Below are 23,965 nucleotides of genomic sequence, written 5' to 3'. Positions count from 1 at the left end.
TTTGGCGATGTTATATTCTGACTTTCGGTGCGAAATAGCTTGATAGCTGAAGCGCTAGCAAACCATTATACTACTACTACTGAATATTTTGTCTGCTCGTCTCTTCCTCCGACTGTGCCTTGAGGGTGTTTTTATCAGCTCTATTATTCAGATGTCAATACAGTTAATTTACAACTCATTAAGGCAGTTTCGAACGGCTTACTTTCTGTATTGAAATAACAAATATGTCTTCCTTTTTTGCGTTGGTAAGAGTTGCTGAACTCTAGTGGTATACGTGTATATTGTAGCACCACGTAAAAGCGTAAAGTCTATATATTTTCTCCACGACGATGCGCATTATCTTTTTCTCGTTTTTCACCTGTTTTCACCTGGCTTTAGCGTCACTTTCGTATGATTAAGTTAGTGTTTCTACGCTGCCCGTCTGGCAATTGATTATTGACTTGGAATTGGTCGCCGAGCTCTATTTTGTTCTTGACTTCGTGATGTGATATCATGTCAGTTGATGTTTTTGTCTCGTGATCACATGTAGCTTATTGACATACTATTTCTCATATCGTGTACATTATACCGAATTGGAAAGGTCATCGCATCTTGGTGAAGAAATCTGTACGATTTAACGATCGGATATCTTGACTTCAGTGCAGTCTAAAGCTTAGCTGGTAAATATTTTTCTATCAATTAAATACTGATTGAAATTTGCTCAGGTCGTACCTAGATTTAAGATACCACTCGGCAAACGTGATCACATGGCAATTATTAAATATGTGAGGCCATTTGTGAGGTAGGCGTCCATTAAGTGACGTATGTTGTCGCTTGCAAGTTTAATTCACAGCGCAAGACCAACGTTGATATTGCGTGCTGAGTAACTTCTGAGCTGCATACGTATAGTAGGATAGCAGTAGTTTATCACGCTGTTCAGTATCACCCAAACTTTTCAGCTCCTCGTTGTGTCGTTGAAATTGATAAATTACCTGCAGAAGTCGAGCCTCAGTTTGAGAACTATTGACGAATTGGGGACAGGAGCAAGAGTCTCCTCAGTGTATTGTGATCTCGCAGCTGCGTGAGCTGACCGCAATCCCGACTTGAATCTAATTTGTGACATTTACTGGCCATGCAAGTGTTGCGGTCAACTTGGGAATTCGCGAGAAAGGTGCCTTAGGGGAATCATGAAATGAGTCATAAGATAAAACACGCGATGAATTACGAAATGAATTTATGGGTGGTAATAATGAGATAGTCTAAACGAAAGACCTTAGTTGTAACTGCGCTCACCACGTTTGCAGTTGGCGAAGAGCATCAGGTGCCTCTGTACATTATGTGCCTTCCGTGGCAAATATAATGTTCGGTAACAATTCTTTTTTTATCCTCTTTGAAGAATCTCAACAGCACCCGGGATCAGTCAACCTCACTAGACCTGTTGACGAGTCTGTGAAATCTGACGGAGTCTTGAGCAGTGAGGAAAAGTTTGATGCACAACGCAAGGCGAGGTAAATTTATTAGATTATGAGAATGGGTTTGTTACATCAATTTTTACCGACATGGAATTGCAAAAAAAAAAAAAATTTGCAAGCTCATGTGCATCAAGACCTCAGCATGTGTAGAAGGAGACCTGAATATAAGCACGTATATTATATTAATGAGGTTATGCCAAAGTCTTGCACGGGAACGTCACGTTTGACTTCATAAATAGAGAAAGCGAGGCTACTGTTCAATGTTAGCCGTCGAAATACGTTTCTATTTGCGATTTTGAGTAGACTTACACAAATTTTTGGAGCGTCCGTAAATCGAAAGATCCATACATAATTTAACGTTCATTTTCAGAAATGATCTCAAGCAAGAATTACGATCGGAAGTTGTTAGACATAAACATTAATGATGATCATTCCACAAACGAGATGAAAAAAAAAATAAAAACTTCCAAATTACAAACGTTAACTTACCCTTGAGAAGCGAAACGCGTAAATATCGAACGATAATTATGAACCAGTGTGGTAACGTTTCAAGTGAATCGCTACGTCGTCTCTCGCGGTTAATCGCGACGTTCTCAATTATTGAAGATAATAATGTGCAGGTAGAAACAAATGTAATAGAAAATGATTAGAATATTTCAGAAACATAAACATAAATAATCAGGCAACTTAGAATAATAATACTGAATTCTTAAAATAATCTTTGGTCTGCTGGAGAATATGCGGGTATCAGGTACGACAATGAAACGATTCGTGAAATTTTTGCATCAAAGCCATGGGTTGAATATCAGTGAAGTCTGCAATGAGATTCAATCGCGCACGACATTGAAAATGTTGATACACGCCCATGACACGCTTCGCTTGAATACTGGATGAAACTTAATGTTACTCAATCGTTAACTTACGCGTTGAAAAGAAAACAGAGAAGAGGATGTAATAAATGACTCCACTACAAACAGAGGAATGGTACAGATAGTTTAGGAAGCGCAGCTTAATTAGAGTAATGAGAAAAGTATGTGTTACAGAAGTTTGGTCAATGGAAATGGTCATATTAATTAGTTTGTGGCGGTCATTCGTTTGTGCAAATATTTTTTTCAAGCATTTTCAGACTGGTTTTGAAAATAATTTCAAACCAATTGATTACTTATTAACAGACGTTAATATGACAAATAACAGAAATTGGGCATGGATAACACCACCGTACATGTAAGAAAACGTTCACTTCCTAGAGAAAATCAAGTAACAGATCTTACATCACAATTACATATCATTAATGTATATGTAGAGTATAAGCAAGCACAGGCCGAGACGCACGGCATAGGGAGGCTAGATAAACTAGATCGCCGTAGCAATAGTTCCTTACAACACGAGATCAAACTTAGTAAGCATGTCTGGCCAAGAACTCCCTCTCCATGAACTCACTTCGCTAAGCAATGCCAATACAACTCACATCGTCCCAAATAAACAACACATCAGTCCCACGATCTACAATAGCGACCGACATTTATTACTAGGTGAGCAAAATTAAATACTCTCAGCTTGGTCAAAACTGTGAAATCAAACTCTATCATACCGCAATAATATTGACGACTGTCCATTTACCAGGTATTTTGATACAGGGAAAATATCTAATTCAACTGCAAGTCCGCCCTTTACAATTGTAGATAGAGTTTTCTTTAAATAATTGTGCTCTAAAGCTGGTTAATGATTGCTTAGAAATAAAGGACGCTGAGTGTAGATCAAGAAAGCAGTTGCAGTTGTAAAGCGATAAAAGCGTAAAGCCGACGGTTGTCTGAAAATTGGCTCTACTTGGTATAGCAGAACAGTTACAATTCAAGAAAATCGGGTATTTTATAATACTTCAAAGAAAAGACATATGATATTTTTCAAGCCGCCGAGAGGGAGAGAGAACATCAAATTGATTCCATTAATTGAAATAGCAAAATGTTTCAACTCAATGAGTCACAACTTGTATTTATAACCCGCTTGTGACGCACACCCTTCGCATCCACCAGAGCTTCTCTAACGTTTACAATCTGCCTCCCAAATTAACATACCATAATAAGCAAAATACATCTTCTACAAATGTCGCCATCACTGATGTACAAGCTAAACTAGAGAGCTAACTTCGACTACCCCAGGAAAATTGCTAAGTAACCTCTATGGAATTGATAAAGCACCATTTTTTCTAGCCACTTCTTTGCGGGCTCAGCTTAATTAAATGAAGTCATGGACAGCAGTTTACAGCCTAATCCGTTTTAAACTCACCTGGTAATGATAATTTAGCGGAAACATTTTCTAAACTAATACGAGATCATGAACATCTTAAATGTAAATAAAATGACGACTTTTAACAAAACACAAATCATGTATGTTTTGCAAGACGTTCAAAGATTTTCACAAGGAAGCAACTAAATTGGTAGAAAAAATAGCGGCAAAACAATGCAGAGACAACAATGCACAAGAATTCGTTCAAATTTACGTAAAAATTATTTCATGAAATAGTCAAAACACGAGTTATTTACTGACACACAAGCATTCATAGATTGAAAATCTATAGTAGGTATCTAATTATAACGACAGCCACCAGATGGTCAGCAGGAAAGAATATATTAACTATAATTGGATTCAATTAAAAATAGCGAAGTGTGATAATATTATGCTCCCTTAGGATTTCCGCAGCATTTAAAACTGAAAAACTTTGACGATGAAACGATTTTCATTCTGCGACAGCTACAAGCTCAAGATCATAGAATGAATCATATACCTACTCTGAGTACATTTAAATTCGTACTTGATGGATTATGAATAGAACTTTGTACGATATAAACTATTAAGATCTTTTAAGAGAAGAAAATTCAGTCACGATCCTCTGCCTTATTAATATCGTACAGACCGATAGTTAAGCAAGTGAACAGGAAGGTTTCTTGTCTGTGTATTACCAGACGTCCATTGAGGAATTCTTGGCAGCGAAGAATTGCAGTTTCCTAAGGATTCAAATCAGGCCACGCCTTCCTCTTTATCTCCAGAGCTTCCTGTTGTGCCGGCGATCATCTGAAAAATAAATGAAGAGCTCAAAGACAAGAACAAAATAGGAGGCACATGGTTAGCATTCAATATCAGTTTTGTTTTTAAGGCAAAACTAATTACTATAATACAATTTAAAATACAGAAGAATGCAATACATGTATATGCAAACAGCACCCAAATTTCTAAACAAGTTACACCATTGGCCCAACAACAGAATGTTCTTGCATCGGTAATGTTCATCACATTATTTAACCCTTTCGCGGACAACCATAGAAATATGTGGAAATTTGAATTTCTGGAGCCACTACGAGAAAGTATAGACAATTATAAAATAAATTTATTCGTAACTGGTTCTCAAAATTGTACATCATATTGGAGAAAATCACAGATGGAAGAAAATTTAATAAAAAGCAGTCTACGCTAGAAGAAATTGAAATTTTTCGAATTTTTTATTTCAAATACAAATGTAAACTATCAAGCTGCAATTTGATTTAATTTTCACCAGCTGCTTTAAATTAATTAAAGTGATATTATTTCTTCCGAGTTTTTAAAAAAATGCGGAAAAATCGTCAATTCCATCGTCAGAGTCAAAACTTTCATTTAAATGTTCATATTTTAATACCATTGCAAGGGATGAAGTTTTGTATGGATGGATGGGCAGATAATTGGAGATTAGCAGGCATTGGATTTTATTGGGGATTGATAACGCAGCCTCACATCAATCACGTGAAATGCTGGGCTTTTTTTTGGAGGAGATTTAAAGTGACCGTATATGATAACTTGCCCGCGAAAGGGTCAACGTTATTGGGTTAGCGTTTTTGGTTTACTTAATCCTGCGTGAATATTAGAGAAGTAACAGTGAAGATTAAACTCAACGAGATGATAGCAAAAACGTTCAAAAGTAGAGATGTAAGGGCAGTGAGAGACTAAGTCCGGATGGCTCGAAATTGCAAGCTCGAGAAGGATTTCGTTAATTTTGAAAGCTTCGACCGGCTAGTATAGGTGCATATGATCCGTGATGAAGTCCCATTCGATTAGTCTAACCCTAATCCTACATAATTTTTCCGTGACCGGAGTAGTTTTTGCGTTAGAAAAATAACACAATGTATGGAGATAAGCCATCATTATTAGAAATAGCACATGACTTTGAAATACTGGAATTGGGTGCTCGGCAACAGTTATGCTTTCCTTGAACTAATGTGGTTCAATTTGAGTTCCACTCACAGGCCGTCACTGGATGCGGAGCAGCGCCATTACTGGTCGTAACTCCTCGACGTAAGCCACTGTTATTAACACAGCCATTACCAGCAGCAGTGGCAGCACAAGCACGCTGTTGTTGGCACATCTTTTCGTTGTGATGAGGCTTGGGCTGTGGCGAGGAAAATGAGGCGCTCGCCGCACAGTTTGGCAGCGCCACACGCCGGGACACGCCACTCGGGCTCCCAGGATACCTGACAACAGCACGTGTTAAGAACATACACTCTATGTAGACTGCGAATTTGGACTCTACGTACTACTTCCCATGAAAAAAATGTTAAAAACTACGCCTTTTGAATTTGCATTCACTAACGTTCCAAAATAAGGAATTATATACGTAACGTTAAGCCGATTAACAATAAACTCAAGAAAAAGGTGTAAAACTATCACTAAATCCCTTTATTTAAATTGTTACGTACTATCCAAATCTATTGCAGGGTCTAGCAGCGACTTAGTTTCAATTCTGATGATATAATTAACGTTCAACGTCACATACTCAAGAATTACAGATTTTTTCACCAGCAATACGAAGAGGAACAAACCTTGTATGACGATCCGCGTTGACGTTGGGGTTTTGAATCGAACTCTTTGTAACGCTGCCGAGGTAACGAGACTGTACGTGGCGATACTGAGCTTTTAGGGTTGTTTTGGCTCCGTTCTTTGTGGTGGTGGTGGTGGGGATGGTTGCAGTGGTGGAGCTTCTGCCTCCACCGCCTTGGCTGCCGTTGTTAGTTCCATTATGGCTACCATAGCCGCCATAGTAGGAAGTGGTCATTGAAGAATGATTCTCCAAGGAATGATCTATGTTTTGTTGCCTGGATAAATTGCAATTGAGTTAACGGAGCAACGCTGAGCAATTTACACCACGTACAGTCGAAATCATTAACGTTTAAAAAATTCACTAATCCCTATACTTTAATTAAGCATAACAACTGCAATTTCCCATGCACCAAGAGTACAGATAACGTTTTTAAAATATCACTTATTGAGAACAGATAGCAAGACCTCCAATATTTTTGAAGGGTTTCACGAAGAATTTGTTTCATTAATCTTAATGGTAGAGTTAATCAGTGAATTTATCATGTCTCTCCTTAATAATAGTATACTGATCACAAATATAAATAATAATAGTAATACTGATCAAATTTTTTCATTCAAATATGGACATTTTCTTTAATTTAGGAGTGAATTGTGAAAACTGTTCAACTGACCCTTACTTGGGTTGTAGCTGTCGTGAGTCATCATTAGAAGATCCTATAAATGAGTCAAACTGTCAAACATTTACTCACGCACACAGAACACGGCTGTACTCAGGCACACAGAACACGGCTGTACTCAGGCACACAGAACACGGCTGTACTCACGCACACAGAACACGGCTGTACTCACGCACACAAACACGGCTGTACCTCCCCTCATGGACACTCCCCAAAATGCCCTCCCACCACTCACGTGCATTCTCAAAGAATCCCCATTTCATGCATGATCCCCATGAATGCCAGGGGAATTTTCAAGCCCCCGGTAAGGCCATTGCTCTAGAAAAGGACAGAAGGACTCACGGATACTTCCTGGGCGCAGGTATAGTTCTGGGGCTGGGCTGGCTGCAGCTGCGCGCAGTAGACGCCGACTCTCCTGCACTGCTTCTGCTGGCACTCGTGGGGCGGTGGACGGAACGACTCCTGGACGGACAAGTTAACAGTTTTATTTGCTCAAGCAAGAACTTTATTTCATCAGCTATAGAATCGTATTTGCATTTTCCATTAAAGGTTTGGGAGAGGTAATAGGTCTGTTTCAAGTATCGAATTTATCGTATAAGGATAGGTTCGAAGCTTATAATTTTACAGTCCAACATGTAACATTTTATTTGTACAATTTATCCAGCATTCATAAATTTTCCTGCAATTCCACTATTTGAAGTGTCACATTCATGCAACTCGAGGTAGCTCATTAATTCGCATTCAAAATATTCATTAATAGCTCGCCAAATGAATTATGAATAAATTATCATCATCTTGTGTTTGACTTACCTGGAGAGAATAAGTTCACAGAACTGATAATCAAGAAATCACACGTAATTAAATTTTACGAGATAAACTAATAAAGCATATTGTGTGCACTGTGTTATTCATGATGCGTTAATATCCGAAAACCACGTCTTTATATTCAACGTATCCAAAGAGTCAGCTTTGATAAAGACATTTACTTAAACTTCATTAATTCTTTGTCTACTGCTGGAGGGTAGAGCGTGAACGCTATTATTAACCCTAATCGCCTCGGGTTTAGCTAAAATATTATTGAAGCGACACCAAGAATAGATCTCAGATGGAGAGTACTATCTTTACAGATAAGGCTGTGAGACTTGCGGTCAATTGTTTTCTTAGGTTATTAGAAATGAAGGGCATTTTCCCGCGAGCGCGAGGCGATTTGGATTAAATTGCAGTTACTTATTAAATAAATTCCCTTAAGCTTCAAAAATTCTTCATGTTTACTGCTTGACGGTAGAGCGAGGCCGTGGTAGGCGGGGAACTTTGGTCTGAAGGTGGCGCTGGCGGCGAGTTTGGTGCAGGTCGCGCTGGATGAGCTCCACTTGATCCATAAACGACGACGTCAGGAATATGCGCCGCAGCTCTGAACGCGCCACTTGCTCCTGGAGGCGACGGGGTTGCTTACACATTGTTTGCAAGATTTAATGTTATAATGTTTGATACTCAAACAAATGAAAATTGCTAAGCGAGCACCAATTAAATAAAAAAATGAACCCTTTTCAATTTTTGATATTCCGACAGATGAAGATTAGTAACTGGTCATTAGATTATATAAAAAACTGAATGCTTTTTAGATGTCAAAATAGTTCAATTTATAGGTACCAATAATGCACGTAAATAAATCAACATTAGATTTTGGAATCTTTAAAATAGTTTCAGCTAATGACAAAAAACTGAGAACAGCCTTTATGATGTCCGTCAAAACACGAAACTCGGTTCATAACCATCAAGATCAAGCGCTACCAAGATATTACATGACATACCTGCTGATAGAGAGCGCGGTGGAAGTCTATATCGCCTTTGTTGATGTTGTCGGCGAGGATATCCCTGTGGAACTGAGCTGCAAGTTTGTTAACTTCCTCGAGAGTAGCGATATGTTGCTGCACAGCACCACATCGCAGCAGGCGCCGTACGTGGCGACCGCGCACAACTGCCTGTAGCAACGTCACGCCCCTCACCGCGCTAGAGACGCTCCTCCTGCGGCCGATGGCTGCGGGTGCCTCCCGACCATCGACTGTCGAATCCTGATGGTGGTTGGGAAACGTGAGTGTGAGGTATTTATTACGTTTATTGATCCGAAATATCTAGTATGAAAGGTTGTTTATGAAATGTACCATTCATACAAGCGGTTAGAGTTGTCTGTGCGAGATCAAGGGATGAGATGCAGCTGAGTTATAATGATACATTCATACGATACATCAATAACTTAGATCAAGTATCTTTTACCAACAAAAAGAGTGTAGACTAATTTGTTAATCAAGATTTAAATTATCATTATCCAATCTACTCTTGATTAGCAACTCACCCTAAAGTCAGAACGCTGAGTCGGCAAGAAAGTTTCGATGGTGAGTTTGGTGACTGTGGCACTTCGAGGCAGCGAGGAGGCATGAACTCCAGTCTCAGAGATGAGGCTCGAATGCAGGCTGTTGAAGAGGTCAGAGTTGGTGAGGCTGGCCGATAGCTCAGCCATGTCTTCGTGGGGTGTGATGGGGGCCAGTTTAGAAGTGGCACTCGTGATGGGAGGAGCGTTGAGCATCTTCTCTTTGATGACAGTAGGTGAGCTCTTCTTAGAGTGCGCTGCCTGCTTCTCGTTCATTACTTGCTTGACGAGTTTGGATTGGCTGGTGCTGAGACCAGAGGGGTCATTGGTAGGTAGTGGCAGACCCTCGACATCGTCAGCGGTAACAGACCGGGATACGCTGGGCGCAGCGGGTCTAGCTGTGCTGGGCGCAGAACACAGCGGTGACGCAGCCTTCTGCGGAGGTGACGGGATTTTCTTCGATGGAAACTGCAGGAAAAGTTTATTAAGATGCCCTGGCGTGGTGGCATTAACTGCGTGGGCAGGATTGTGGAGGTAGAACGATGTTGGAGATTTGCTGGCCAAATTCTTGTAGCTGTCTGACGGCGTAGACTGCGAGGCCGTGACAGAGCTGCTGGCGTAGCTATCCTCGCACGGAGACGAAGATTCGTTATTTGGAGGGGAAACCTGAAGAGCAGTGGGAGCAACGCTGTCTACTATATTCGGGGACTTGCTTCCTTCGACTTCCGACGACCTGGTGGAGACCCGAGACCCTTGGACAGAGCTCACCTGTGCGCTGACAATGTGTTGCAGCTGAGCAGGCGTGAGCTTCTGCAGGTGCTGCATAAACTGTTGCATTTCCTCGTGTTGCTTAGCAACCAGCTGCTCCCTCTCGTGATGATGCTGAACGCGTAGCAGCTGCAGCAGGGCGTTGATCTGGTGCTGCCGGCTAGAACATTTACCCAGCACCCCAGGCGGACCATTCCCAGTTACCGGTGAATAGAAGCTGCCACTTGGAGTGGTTGGTGTGCTGTGACGGTGCGGCGAACTCATAGGCGTCGTGACACGAGATCCTTGCTGAGGGTAGAAGCAGGCCCCGCCGGTGGTGGGTGTGGTGGCAGAGAAGGAACCAGAGCCTCTGGCCGGACTACTGGGAGTGTTCGGCTTGCTGCTGCTACTATTGCTAGTTGAATGGACAGGCTGAGCGGTAGCAGGAAACGAAGAGGAGCTGTTACAAGAGGGGGGACAAAACTGACCTCCAGCAGGAGATATTGCTTGAACGTCATCAGCAACCCCAGATGATGGAGTTTTATGTGAAGTTCCTGACAAGAATGAGGTTGTTTCTACCGAAGGTTTATTCGCTGTGGTGGTCGCAATGGGTTGAGGGGCGGTCACAGCAACAGGACGTTGAGGAGGAGCAGTTGATGGACGATTGGTAGACGTAGTTGAAGATAGCAAGTCAACTTCCACTTCACTGGTATGGCAATCACGGTTTACAGAAGAACCATCTTCAGGCGATGGATTTTCTAACACTGAATATGAATCTTGAGAAGCAAGATTGTTTTCCTGATTGTCGGACTTGACGGAATCGGCCGCGCTCTCTGGTGAGAGTTTACTGGAATTTTCGGTGAGTGTGGCATGGTTTTCCTCGCTGCCGTTGTCACTGAGCGGACTTGCATTGCACTTGCTATCATTCAGTGGCTCAGAAGCACCATATTCTGCAACCTTCTCTTCGACTTGTTCATTTCCCAACTGATGAACTCTATCTACCACGTCGGACCTGCTAGAATCAACATCATGGAATTCACTTTTCTCGATTTTGGTGATGTGAGCAGCACTCTCGACCTCATTTTCCACATCATTATCGGCACTCGCTTCTTCTGCCTCTCCCTCCTCAATGATGAGGTCATCTCGACACATGTCACTAGCCGTCATCTCAGAGTCTGCGGTATCATCAGCAAGAGACGCTGAAGTGCCACAAACACTGGCGGCGCTCACGAGGCTCATGTCGGGGGTGCTCGCTGCAGAAGTGCAGTGTGGCAGATCGAAACTCACACTTCGGCCATGCGGAATTATTAAAGCCCCATCGCCATCCTCAGTTTCTGGCACATTTTCGTCAGCTTCAGCCTCGTAATCATCAGTTGCAATAGTGGCTGCATTACAGTTGCTATCAATAGAAAGCTTGCGTAGGCTAGACAGCGAGCCGAGGCTAGAGTCCAAACTGTCTTGAATTAACTCCTTTGCCGCATAGCTGGTTTCAGATTTCAAGTTCTTCATGTTGTTGAATATGGTGTTGTTGTTCACTAAGTTATCTTCCAATGACGAATATTCCTTTTTATTAGGATTCACCAAAAATTGTTTACACGTCGTAGATAACGGCAATGAACTGTTAAGGGTTTCATGTGCGGGAACTTGATCCATGTTAGTTTTGGTAACCTGTGACGTCGTTCTCGTGAGATCCGCCTCGCTGCGAATCATGACAATGGTACTGGGCTGCGTACAGCAACTCGATTCGTCAGAGGCATTAGATGTGCAACTCTGGTCGTCTCTTACGCTCACAGGTCCACCAATCACGAAATTCACGGCAGGATCTACTTGTCCTCTTACGATATCGCTGCGTGTCTCAGAAATAGTGTTGTTTATTGCGACTAGATTACTCACATTCTCTTCATTGCATTCATTTTCAAACGGAATATCGGGGAAGTTTTCAGATATAGTGACTTCTTCCTCATCAAGGCCGCTTGTGGGCATACCAGATCCAGGGGTTCCATGTGTTATGACGCCCGATGTGTCGGTGCGACACGGTACGTCCGTCTCTAACGAATCTACAGTAAAGCTTTGCTCAGTTTCTGCTACCGCGGGAGCAGCATCAGACAATCGATTGATGGACAGCGTCGACTGGGAAGACAAAGCCTTAGTAGCAATATCTGTGCCCATGCCACTCTCAGTGCCAAAGGACGGTGAGTACGAGACATCGTCCATGGTGCCGATCACAGAGCTATGTCCAGTGGCGTCGATAGGAGAGTCACTGGGTCTACCTTCAGACGTGGTATCTTGAATATCCGTCGCAGAACAAGGAGAACTCGTCTCCACATCCCTGATATCCTTTATTTGGACTTCTCGACGTTTTAAATTCGTGACGCCTTCAGTGAACGATCGAGACATGAACAAAGGTTCTCCCTGAAGCGGCTCCCGTTTGTAAAAAACTTCTGGATAAATATAAACTCGTTTTGGCGCGTACACAGTCGGCTGTGCGGGAGTGGAAGGCGCATAATTCACCCATGAACTCTGGGTGAGATTGCCCAAATAACTATCCAAATAATTACTACCAACGCTTCTCCCATTTGCATCACCTTTGCTTCTTCTACTCTTAGCTTCCATGAGCCATTTAGGCAGCTCTTCACCAGCAGGACTATCGAGAACATTCCCTGGCGACATGTCGTTCAAATCATTAACTTCGTCCTCGACAGTAACAGCTGGGCAACATTCACAGTTGTCTTCTGGAACGTCGATTTTAGTCTGACATGAATGGTCTTGACGATCATGAGAAACATGGTCTTCATTATCATTCTTGGATGAAGTATTTCGGACAGACGGCGACCAAGACTGACTCATAAATTGTGCCCTAGAAGGTGGTGGTGGGAGAGCTTGACCAGTGAGCTGTAGAAGATAATCATCCAGGACGTGCTGGGACGGAGCACTGGAAGGTGCAGGGATATCTTCTGTGGCAGGCTCCATTATGGGCTGGACTGAGTCAGTGCAGTCACTGCTTCTCATCACAGTTGAGGACAATGAGTTTACTGAATGCGGAAGTGATTGACGTCTCACAGATGACAGCTCATCTTCCCCACAGCTGCGGCTCATTGCCTGGGTAAACAGCACAAGACATTAAACTTTCTGAAGCTTAACTCGAAAATTAAAAGTCATCAAGCATAAATGAAGAGGACAAAATTTACCTATACATACAATTTCGCCAAGATAAAGATAAAAACAATTCAGCATTAAGAAAGATCAGACCTAGGGAATGTACTTCAGGCATTATTAGACCACATGTACATACTATATAGTCCAGAATAAACTTGAAACGATTGAGATATTTTAACTAGAACAATATGCGCACTTACAAGCTGAAAGCTATTACTGTAGCCTCTGGCTCTGAGCCTTTGTTCCTGAAGCTGCTGGAGTCGCAACTGTTCTTTCTGCCTCTGCTGCAACAAAAGTTTGGGCTGTTCCTCTTGCAGCTGGTATTTAGCAGGATGTTGTTGCTGATACTGAGAAGCATCAGCAGGCTGATGTTGGTTTACATTTAGATGATGAGGACTCAACATCAGGCCAGATTTACATCTATTGTAAGCACTAATACTTGACTTGTGACATTTCTTCTCAGTAAATTCACTCTCTGGAGAAGAAATAGTTACTTGTGGTCTTGATAACCACCTTGTGTCATACTTCTTGAAGGAGAAATTTTTAACACGTGATGAAATTGTTGGAAGTTCTGGTGCATGTCTTGCTTGTTGACAAGTGTACTTGCAGCTTCTTTGACTAGGATAAGTTGGATCATTGAGCAAAACATCAACAGCTGCTGCACAGCTCAATGATAGCAGCCATTCATCTTCTCTCTTTTCCTGAAAAAAATACATTATTAGAAGTACATATTTTGAAAATATTTTCTCATTTTAAATGCCTTTTGTCAGCATTGGGAACAAATGAACAGAACATCCACATCCACAAAAATTGATCCACAAATTGTTAGTAACTTAAAGCTTACTAATCAATAATTACAAATTTATTTTAAATACTCAATTTATGCAATGACAAAACATATCATGCATGCATGCAATGTGGTCTACAATAAATTAAATTAGAATATAAATTCTTGATTATCAAGCATGATTAACAATTCTGATCCATATTTTCTTAGAATATTTCCAGGATAAAAATCTTGATTATTAGTTTTATTGCAAGCAGATAAACAGGAGCTATTCAGAAAGTTGTTTTGATTTTAATTTGTAGCTGCAAGGGTGAGGAAATCATGGCCAATTCAAGGTTTGTGCACACTCAGTTATTTGGCACCTATCCCTGCTAGTGAGAGGGTTGTAGATCATTCTTTATTTTCAAGCTTTTCATGTGAGCTACAATTGAAAAAGCACCAAGTGTGAGGAATGATATGTGATGAGGTTTTGTTGGCAAGCAACTTTAAACCAATAGAAATTTATTGGGAACTTGGTGCAGTATATGTCCATGATACTTTCACTGATGGTGGAATTTGTCTACACTCTACACTCTTTTCTTGAGATGAAACAGTGACTTGGACCATTGATGGAGTGACTTGGACTATTTTGACATTTAAGAAAAGTAAGCCCTTTACTCAAAAATATCTTACCTTGGAAAAATTGTGTTGATGGCTCTTCAAGTGCCATGAGATAACCGACAAATGCAATAAATAGATATATTTTCTATTATTTACTATGCAACTATTTGTATCACAAAATGTTAAGGACTAAAAATGGTCCAAGTCACCCGTTAATGGTCCAAGTCACCCGTTAATGGTCCAAGTCACCCGTTAATGGTCCAAGTCACCCGTTAATGGTCCAAGTCACCTATTAATGATCCAAGTCACCCGTTAATGATCCAAGTCACCCGTTAATGGTCCAAGTCACCTTCAATGGTCCAAGTCACCCATCAATGGTCCAAGTCACCCATTAATGGTCCAAGTCACCCATTAATGATCCAAGTCACCCGTTAAATGGTAAATCACCCATTAATGATCCAAGTCACCCGTTAATGGTCCAAGTCACCCCATCAATGGTCCAAGTCACCCAGTTAATGGTCCAAGTCACCCTATTTTACAGTAGTACCATGTTTAGACAAGGACAGTGAACTGCAGGCAGGACGGACCAAATTAGATAATGTCTTGGGCACTCTAATTTTCTGAAGAAGGAAATTCAAAAATTTTCATGGCTATGGATTCTCGCATTGTTTTTGGACTATGTAGAAAAATAATCTTAGTGCTTATTCTGATCTTTCAAATGAAAGCAGTAAATTTTGTTTTCCATAATTTTCTTAAATTCCAAAAAAGAATCTTCTTTCTAAATATCCCTTGTCTAACTGCAAGCAATGTCATAGTTTTATCAATGGCATGCCAAATCATGCACCACAATTTGACTCAATGTCAGTAAAGAAAATTGATTCTTGGGGCAAATAAATGAAGCACCAATGTGGCACATTAGAAATGTTGTTCAAACACTTCACCTTCTTGAAGAGGAGATAAAATGATCCAAATGCAGTTGTAAATACAATTATACAATATAGGTAGGTACATACATAGGCTAATTAGTATTTACATAGTTAGCTACAAACAAAGTAGAGTAGTACTAGTAACACATGTTATTGGCTGGCGTTTTTTGTTAGAATGTGAATGGAAATGTGATTAGTGTTTTTCAATTTACAATGAAAAACTGACAATTATAGCTTAAAAGCCAAATTTTGAATTATTTCCAGAATAATCAGAATCCTACTCCCAGCAGTTTATTGAAATGCTTGCTAAGAAAATTGTCTTTTACTTGAGTAGTATGTACATTTCATAGCTAAGCTACATTGATTGTACTCGTACTGAGATCTTGGAAAACACAGAATAACAATATGTTGTAAAAAATGCTTTTGTTTGCTAGCACAACAAGCAGACCACATATATACCTTTTTCCTTTCCTTGTCAGCTCTGAAGATCCTGTCCTTTAGCTGAATGAGTGCAGTCACAATTGAGATACATTGTGAGAGGAGAACATTTAATGATATAGACAATCTATGTATATAAATATCAAGTAAATATTTTTGTTTCCATGCAAGATCACTTCTAAATACTGATAACAAAGTAAAGTCTTGCTCATTTGAAAAAGATATAGGTTTATTGGGCAAATTTTGTTACAACTACAAAAATCCTGACTACCGTCAACCGGGGCTACTCAGGACGGGCGGGGTAACTCGGGACAGTCCTCCGACACGGCATAAAACTGTAAAACTGTTTTAATAGCAAAACTAATTGGAATATTGCAAAACTAAATATAGTGGCTTAAATGTCAACATTTTTCCTATCTATGTAGTATAAAGGAAGTTCAAAAATGCTACATTTACTAGCTTTGAAAAATTCCTGAAAAAAATGGTGAAAAACAATATTTTGAAAAGTTATAGTATATACTTCTGCTAAGGTCTGTAGTAAAAAAATATTTGCCATATTAAAAAATTTTGCTTAGAAAAAAGTGGCAGACAAGTGTCAGCATGAAAACTTTATTTGCGGAATTTACATCCCTCAATCCAAAAAAAAATGGCGGCCATTTCCGCACGGCGGGTTACTCGGGACACCCCCCCAGGGCTACTCGGGACACCCCCAAAAATGTATTTGCAGTAGAACCTCAGCAAAGGCTCCAGTTAAAAGAAAAATTGATTAAAAACAAAGAATATTGATTACATTTACCTCGCTCAGCAAAAAAAAATTTACTTATCGAAAATTTAGTGCATCATCGGTCAACACAAAATTGTGCATAGAATGTCATATATAGAATTGTGCACCAGGCATCATAGAATGAAAAGTAATTGACCTAAACTATGATTTATTTCTCCAAAACATATGATGGTTGTCACTGTACTCTGACAGGCTTTAAATAATAGCTTTTTTTCATGGGTCACATTTTTAATTTTTTAACCTATTAGATATGCAAACTTTTTAAATCTTTCTATTGTGTTACGTAGCCTCAGTATTAGGCCTTTAATGCCCATTGACAGAATTTTTCTATGTCAATTCGTTTTTGAGTTTTGGGGGTTTTTGTTAAAAAAACGAAAAGTGGTCTAAGTTACCCCGGGAGTCTAAGTTACCCCAGTCTATGGTACATATAATACACATCAGATAGCATTACCTATATATATATGGCAGAACTATAATTTGTAGAGTTTAATAACAGCATGATGACTACATAGTTGTTTTGATTGCACTAAAAAGATATGGTTGTAATAATGGTTCAGTTCTGTTTATAAGATTGTTTCTATTGAATGCTTGTATGCTGGCAACATAAGTGATGACTGATGCACAAGACATTATTGGCATCATGGCATGGCCTGCAGAGCCTGCTTGCCATTTTTGGAGCTGCTAGTTTCTTCTTTAATCCTTAATGAATTTTCCATTTTCTAATTATTAACAAAATACATGAATAAGCTGTGCTGAGACCAAAATAATATGCATTCAAGAAGTAATTTTTCAAGACCACACTGCAAAAGAAGCCAGTGTCTCTGATATTACACATGTAAAATGAATTCTATAATTTACTTTTATATATCATTTTAAAAAAATTATTTTTTAATTGCAGTGCCTCTGATATTAAATAGTACCGGTATGTAAAATTAATTCCATAATTTATTTTCAAATACTATTTAAAAACAAATATTTTTCAACTCATTAAATTATTTTTTATATTCTGACAATTAATTCATGCATTGTCTCAAACTTTACGCAAGCATGCAAAATTTCAGATTGATTGAACAGGTAGGAGTGTGTTAAATATTGATTCTAAGATTTGTAGCAGACACTGAGACAGACAATACAAACATTCTAAGTTAAAGACAAGTGAAATAAAATTATTGAAAATGTCACTTTAGTTTTGAGCTAGGGTAAACGCGGTATATTCCAACATCGTGGGTAATCATGGTGGTTTTTGAGCAAATCCTTGGGCATTTAGCCCCAGCACTCCAGCAGGCACTCCGCAGGCACTGTGGCGCTCCGAAGCAGAAAAAAACCTAGATCTAGGTTTTTTGCTTCCCACTAGGTTTCTAGGTTTTTCATTAACAAACTGATCCTAATCTAATTTTTTTCAGAACGGTGCACTGAAAGCAGAAATCAGTCAACAGTTATAGCCAAGAAAGGGAGAACTGCTACGAGACTTACGCGATGGAGCCATTTACAGGAGATATGAAAGTAGATTACTGGATGCAACTATTCAGGAATGATCACGATTCACGAATAAATATTTCTTACTAAGTTAGTAAAGTTACTATGCTCATAAAATGACAACTAGCTTAGTCAGTTATCACCTGTCTCTTATACACATCTAGATGTGTATAAGAGACAGATGTGAAACGTGCCATAGGTAATGTTTAAATAATTTCTTATGAATTTTAATAATAGACATCGGCTTTTATACAAGTATTTTCTAATTTTACTGAGTATTTCAGTTTAAAACTTGTACAAACAATCGTGAAGTGCAATACAGCTCGCCATTGTACCTGTCAACAAAACATTTACAAATTAAAAGCAAAAAGCGGTAAATTTTACGAAGAAATACATGTAACTGAGGTCATAATTATTATTAGCAAAAGTTTTTCTGTGCATACCAGTGTATGTTTAAAGAAGAATGTTGCTTTTATTAATTTATAAATGATCTTGAAGATTAGAGTCATTTCACATTCTGAAGACTGTGTTTCCACTCCAAGACTATTTTGTATTGCTAGAGCACAATCTTCATTGCGCAGCTGGCAGCTGCACTGCCGCAGGCAGTGTTATCTAGACTGTCAGCATGGGAGGTTGTCTGCCGGAGGCTGCGAGCCGCTCCTCTAATTTAAGGTTGGCGTTCACAAAACTCAAATTACTAAGGTAATTTAAAATTGATATGTAATTGCACCATGTGGGTAATTCCGACACTTCTCGACTTTTTTCCTTTATATTAAGCTTTTTCTTAGTTCCATGCATTTGTTGATGGTTGAACCGTTGAAATAGTGATGTCATACTTTTGCGTGCCATACTATTGCCAAAACACTAGGTCTGGGCTGTCTGGCGGGAAAATGTTAAGATCCAAAGAGAGACAGTGCGCATCACCCAGTAAGAACATCAAAAAATGTGTCAAAGTTGATAGTTGACCTTGCTCTACCAAATAGTGATAAACTGTTTGTGTAGAAAGAATATTATGGTTTGAGACTTTTAAATACATCTGTGAATATATTAGGAATCCTTTAAGTATACTTGTATTTGCTGATTTCAAGTGGTAAAAAAATTAATAGATTGATTAAGTTAAGAGACGGTTTTAGGCACATAAAAACTAATTCGGACACAGCTTGGAATTAGACACACACAGCTCGTTCCAAGCTCAGGCAAGCTGTGAGCAAAAATTAAAATTTTCTTAATTAAAAGCTTAATAGCTCTTAATTAAAAGCATAATTAAGTAGTGTTCAATATTCAATAGTGTTCTAATTCCAAGCTGTGTCGTATTACAATACAGCTCACACACCACACAGCAATCGGAATTCGAACACAAGAGTGTCGGCATTACAAATTACTAGTAGTTTGAAGCAGTGTGGAATTCTGTATAGGTAATATATTCTCATGTCAATATAAGAAAACGTATCAAAATACCAACCCTACCACCACGTTACACCACCTTCCACGGCAATGAAAATTGATGAACTGAGCACATTTGAAACAGCTGTGCTTCCAAAATCGTGCGTGGTTTGAAATCCAATCCCATGTTGCCAACGACTAATCAAGTTAACTAGTCGTTTATCTGTAGGCTAGCGAACACATTTTTGCAATGAATACGTTCTAAAATAAAAAAAAACACATCCAGCTTTGTAAAAAATTCTCACGATTGGACAACACCCACAAAGTTTTCGATTTCACACAAAATTATGAGATAAACTTCGACTCTTTCACTGCGTACATTCACATGGTGTTTTCTGTTTACGTATCACAAGACGGTGTCACACACTTATGTTTTGGTTGTGTCTAGTTTGATTTCACAATAAATAGACTTGATTCACATTCCATTCTGAGATTTAAATGATTGAAAGTTTTTTTTTAAATTATAAAAACCTATTTATACGTTCCAGATTTGAATTTTTTGCCCTATTATGTTGAATTTATGTTGATCAATTCACTTCAAATTCTGAATGATTTCGTCAGCCATACCGCGTTTTCGAATGTTTTGTGTCTTTTAGAAAATTTTCGTTGTTTAACATGGGAAACTATTTCATTATATAAAACATAGAGCACGTACCATATAGTGCATTAATAATACAATTTGATTCAATAAAAATTAATTTTTAATATAAAAAATATAATCAGATTTTTAATTCAACATTTTTCTAATAGAATTTAATTCTACAGCATGTACCATCTAGTGTGTAATAATAAATTTTGATTTAGTAAAATTTAATTTTATATAATTTTTTAATTTAATTTAATTCTACAGCTTTAACCAGTAAAAATGAGCATCATAGGAATCAAAGTAAAACTGTCGTTCATACATCACAAATTGAATGACATTGGATGGATTTGATAGATATTTTATTAATCCTGTTTATATATAAGAACGGAAATGACGCTTCTATTTCAGAATGATAATGGAAATGTTTCTACTATTTCAGAAACTTTTCTTGAATACACTTCCAAAAACTAAAGTTCTGTAATCAATGGAGTCTTTGAAATGAAAAAATCATTAAATTTAAAATTGTTAGCTATAAGAGTAAGATTGTCATTTGTCAATATGAGGAGCATTCATTCGTCATTCCTGAGGAGCTGTAAGAAAAAATTTGTTTTTTTTTTATGTAAAAGGATGTTTTTCAATTAAAAGAAATGCAATAATTGATTTTTGGAAATACGATGTTAAAATTAACGATCCGTATTAGAATTCATAGAATTCAATAGACGTTACGACTTACAATTTCAGAATTATCTTCAAAAAGTTTGTTGTCGTTTGTTTGATCAGAAGTTTTCGTTCATTTGATCAGAAGTTTTCATTCGTTTGATCAGAAGTTTTCGTTCGTTTGATCAGAAGTTTTCGTTTGTTTGATCAGAGACAGTAAAAGTTTTTGTTCGTTTGATCAGAAACAACATAATTATTCATTCTCTTGCACTAAGTATACGAATGATTAGTTAATTCGTAATTCGTATACGAATTAAGTATACGATTGATCAACCCGCTAGAAATGCACCGGGAGCGGGAAATATGCTAGTAGGTACCTATTTAATTCAGTTGCATGCTGGCCCACGTGATATATAGTTCTGTTCGTCTGAACTCTGAATTGCGTGTTCAGTGTGCATGATGTTTAGTATGCGTGTGTGTGAAACTATGCTTTGCAGCGTAGTTATAATTACTTAATGAACTTTAGTTCATTGCAGATTTGCAGTCAACTCAAGAGACAAATTTTCAACTAACTACTACTTTTTATAAGTCTAATTTTAATTGTTGAGTGAAAGGTGCAGACTTGCACCTTCCAAGTGATTAGGTACTTTATAGAAATTGAGCAAGTTAGCGTACGTGTTTTAAGCCTTTAAGAAGTTAATTTTTTGCCTAAAATAACGATGTTGGATAAAAAAAGTGGTCTTGGTGGATCGAAATAATATATGAACCTTCGAAATTAGAATTCCATCCTGGTTTGAAGCGCGCCCGTACGGTGTATTTTTTATAGCCATTCACTTTTTGTTACGTCCTTAAATTTAAAGTGTCGGAATATAGAGCGTTTACCCTAAAAATTTCAGTAATAAGTAAGAATTTTTCAATCTTGACCTAGAGTGATAATAGTGTTATAGTGATTATGGCAACTGATACCAATACCATACCAGTCTGAGTGAGTCTGGAATATTGACTAGGTAGCCTATTGAATTGAGGCTTGGGCAAAACGTTCATTAAATCATGACTTGTGAAGTTGTGAGACTTGTGAGAAAAACTATTGGGTAATTTACAGGTAATGGCCCTAATGGGTATACAAAAACACCTATACTTAATACTACTATACCAGCTACTGGAAATGACAATAACCTTGACAGCAGCACTAAAGTTGCCAGGTTTCAATAGAAACAAGTAGGTAATTTTATAAATGGTATAAACCAAACTTAACAACACCTTCCTTAGGCTTCCTAGCGGCTAGCAGTGCTAGCGCGGAGCGCCTAGCACAGCTAAAATTTTCAGACAACAGATACTATTTCTGATTGTCTGCAATTATGCAATAGTATTTTAGTTATGTAGAAGTAAACCCTACAAATTTTAGTTCTGACCAGCGATTCAGGCTTATCCAGCAGACCGAGCACTACTCAGTACCTACTTAACTTACCACAGGAGGCAAAATTGGCTTGCCAAGGAAGTGGATGAAAGACATGATGTCGATGAGAGTTTGAAACAAAAAGGCATTTTAGACCAGCCGACGACCACAATTTTAGGTGCCATAATACTAAGTGAACATAAAATTTTGTATTATCGTATATAATAATAGCCTATGTTAATATAGAACTTAGAAGAGACACACTGCAAAGACCGACATTCAAGACGAAACCTAAACGGAATGTGCACGTATTCGTTCCAAAATATTCCGATTTCAATCCTAGCATTTGTTCCCGGAATTCCAAAGTTCGCATTTGCAGTTTCTCTTCATAATTTTAAAAGGCAATAAAATCAATGTTTTTGATTTTTAACACTATTGTAGTTTAAAATTTTCGGGACTTTATTTTAACAATCGAAAAAAGTATTATTTTTTCTGCACGCAATTTGACACATTTGTGAGTTCGTGACCGATTCGTTTTATATTTTATTGCCTTTTAAAATTATGAAGAGAAACTGCAAATGCGAACTTTGGAATTCCGGGAACAAATGCTAGGATTGAAATCGGAATATTTTACGTCTCGGACAAAAACGCGGCCTCTCTCACGGCCGGTCTCGCGGCCGTGATTCCAAATTCAGTGAGCGTGGAATATCTCGCAAAATACTGAACGTAGCTTGATGAAACTTGGTACACATAATCATTAGAGCCTAACGGTGATGTTTAGCTCGTGACAATTTTTCAATACTCGCGAACGAAGGCAAAAGTGAAAAAAATATCAAGAGCTAAACATCACCGTCGGGTATTGAGAAATTTATATTCAAAATTTAATTCAAATCTGTACAGTACTTTAGAAGAAATGTCACGCTCACTGCAATTTTCACCACGTATATTCATATAACTCAGGAATGAAGGCGAATTTTGAAAAATTGTCACGAGTTAAGCATCACCGTTAGGCTCTAATGATTATGTGTACCAAGTTTCATCAAGCTACGTTCAGTATTTTGCGAGATATTCCACGCTCACTGAATTTGGAATCACGGCCGCGAGACCGGCCGTGAGAGAGGCCGCGTTTTTGTCCGAGACGTGAATATTTTGGAACGAATACGTGCACATTCCGTTTAGGTTTCGTCTTGAATGTCGGTCTTTGCAGTGTGTCTCTTCTAAGTTCTATATTAAGAGTTCGTGTGGTGAGATAGGTCAATTGACTACAGCTGCTTAGGTGCCAGGATGACAATATCTATAGTATTTAGATGGTTGATGTTGGCTCCAGGGCTGATTTGAGCGTTAATTTGCTGGTCTACGGCTGCGCACCCTTTGTGAGTACATTCATGTCCATTTCAGCCAGATCAGACACTATCCAAACCCAAATATCCTAAATCAACGTCCAAAAATTATTTGTCCAAAAAAATTTACACCTACGTAGAGCTTTCCGGCTGCTTTAAAATCAAAATGCATTTATATACGTCAGTAAGACTGATTCGGCAATAAAGGGAATAAATGTTTTGTAAAAATTTTACATATGCAAATAAACTTCTGATCTTTCTTAGTCCGAATCTCAAGTTAAAATCATA

The 23,965-nt window shown here is 38.7% G+C and overlaps 1 protein-coding gene across 2 annotated transcripts; it reads right to left on the bottom strand.

Annotated features, from left to right (window-relative positions):
- Window positions 1-1,478: 1,478 nt before the first annotated feature.
- Window positions 1,479-22,632, bottom strand: LOC108667899. Of its 2 annotated transcripts, XM_018155000.2 has the most exons (10): window positions 22,410-22,632; window positions 16,017-16,058; window positions 13,445-13,945; window positions 9,327-13,187; window positions 8,785-9,045; window positions 8,246-8,403; window positions 7,316-7,435; window positions 6,299-6,571; window positions 5,724-5,950; window positions 1,479-4,523 (listed from the first exon to the last, which is right to left on the bottom strand). In XM_018155000.2, exons 1-10 carry the CDS (start codon window positions 22,452-22,454, stop codon window positions 4,489-4,491), a joined length of 5,523 nt encoding a protein of 1,840 aa, XP_018010489.1. In that variant the 5' UTR covers window positions 22,455-22,632; the 3' UTR covers window positions 1,479-4,488. The 2 variants fall into 2 exon arrangements, with proteins under 2 accessions (XP_018010489.1, XP_047739831.1); XM_047883875.1 differs by lacking the exon at window positions 16,017-16,058.
- Between the last annotated feature and the right edge of the window lie 1,333 nt (window positions 22,633-23,965).

The sequence above is a fragment of the Hyalella azteca genome, unplaced genomic scaffold (genome assembly GCF_000764305.2).
Source record: "Hyalella azteca isolate HAZT.00-mixed unplaced genomic scaffold, Hazt_2.0.2 contig13914, whole genome shotgun sequence".
NCBI classification, from domain to species: domain Eukaryota; kingdom Metazoa; phylum Arthropoda; class Malacostraca; order Amphipoda; family Hyalellidae; genus Hyalella; species Hyalella azteca.
This window is presented reverse-complemented; position numbering and strand designations above follow the sequence as displayed.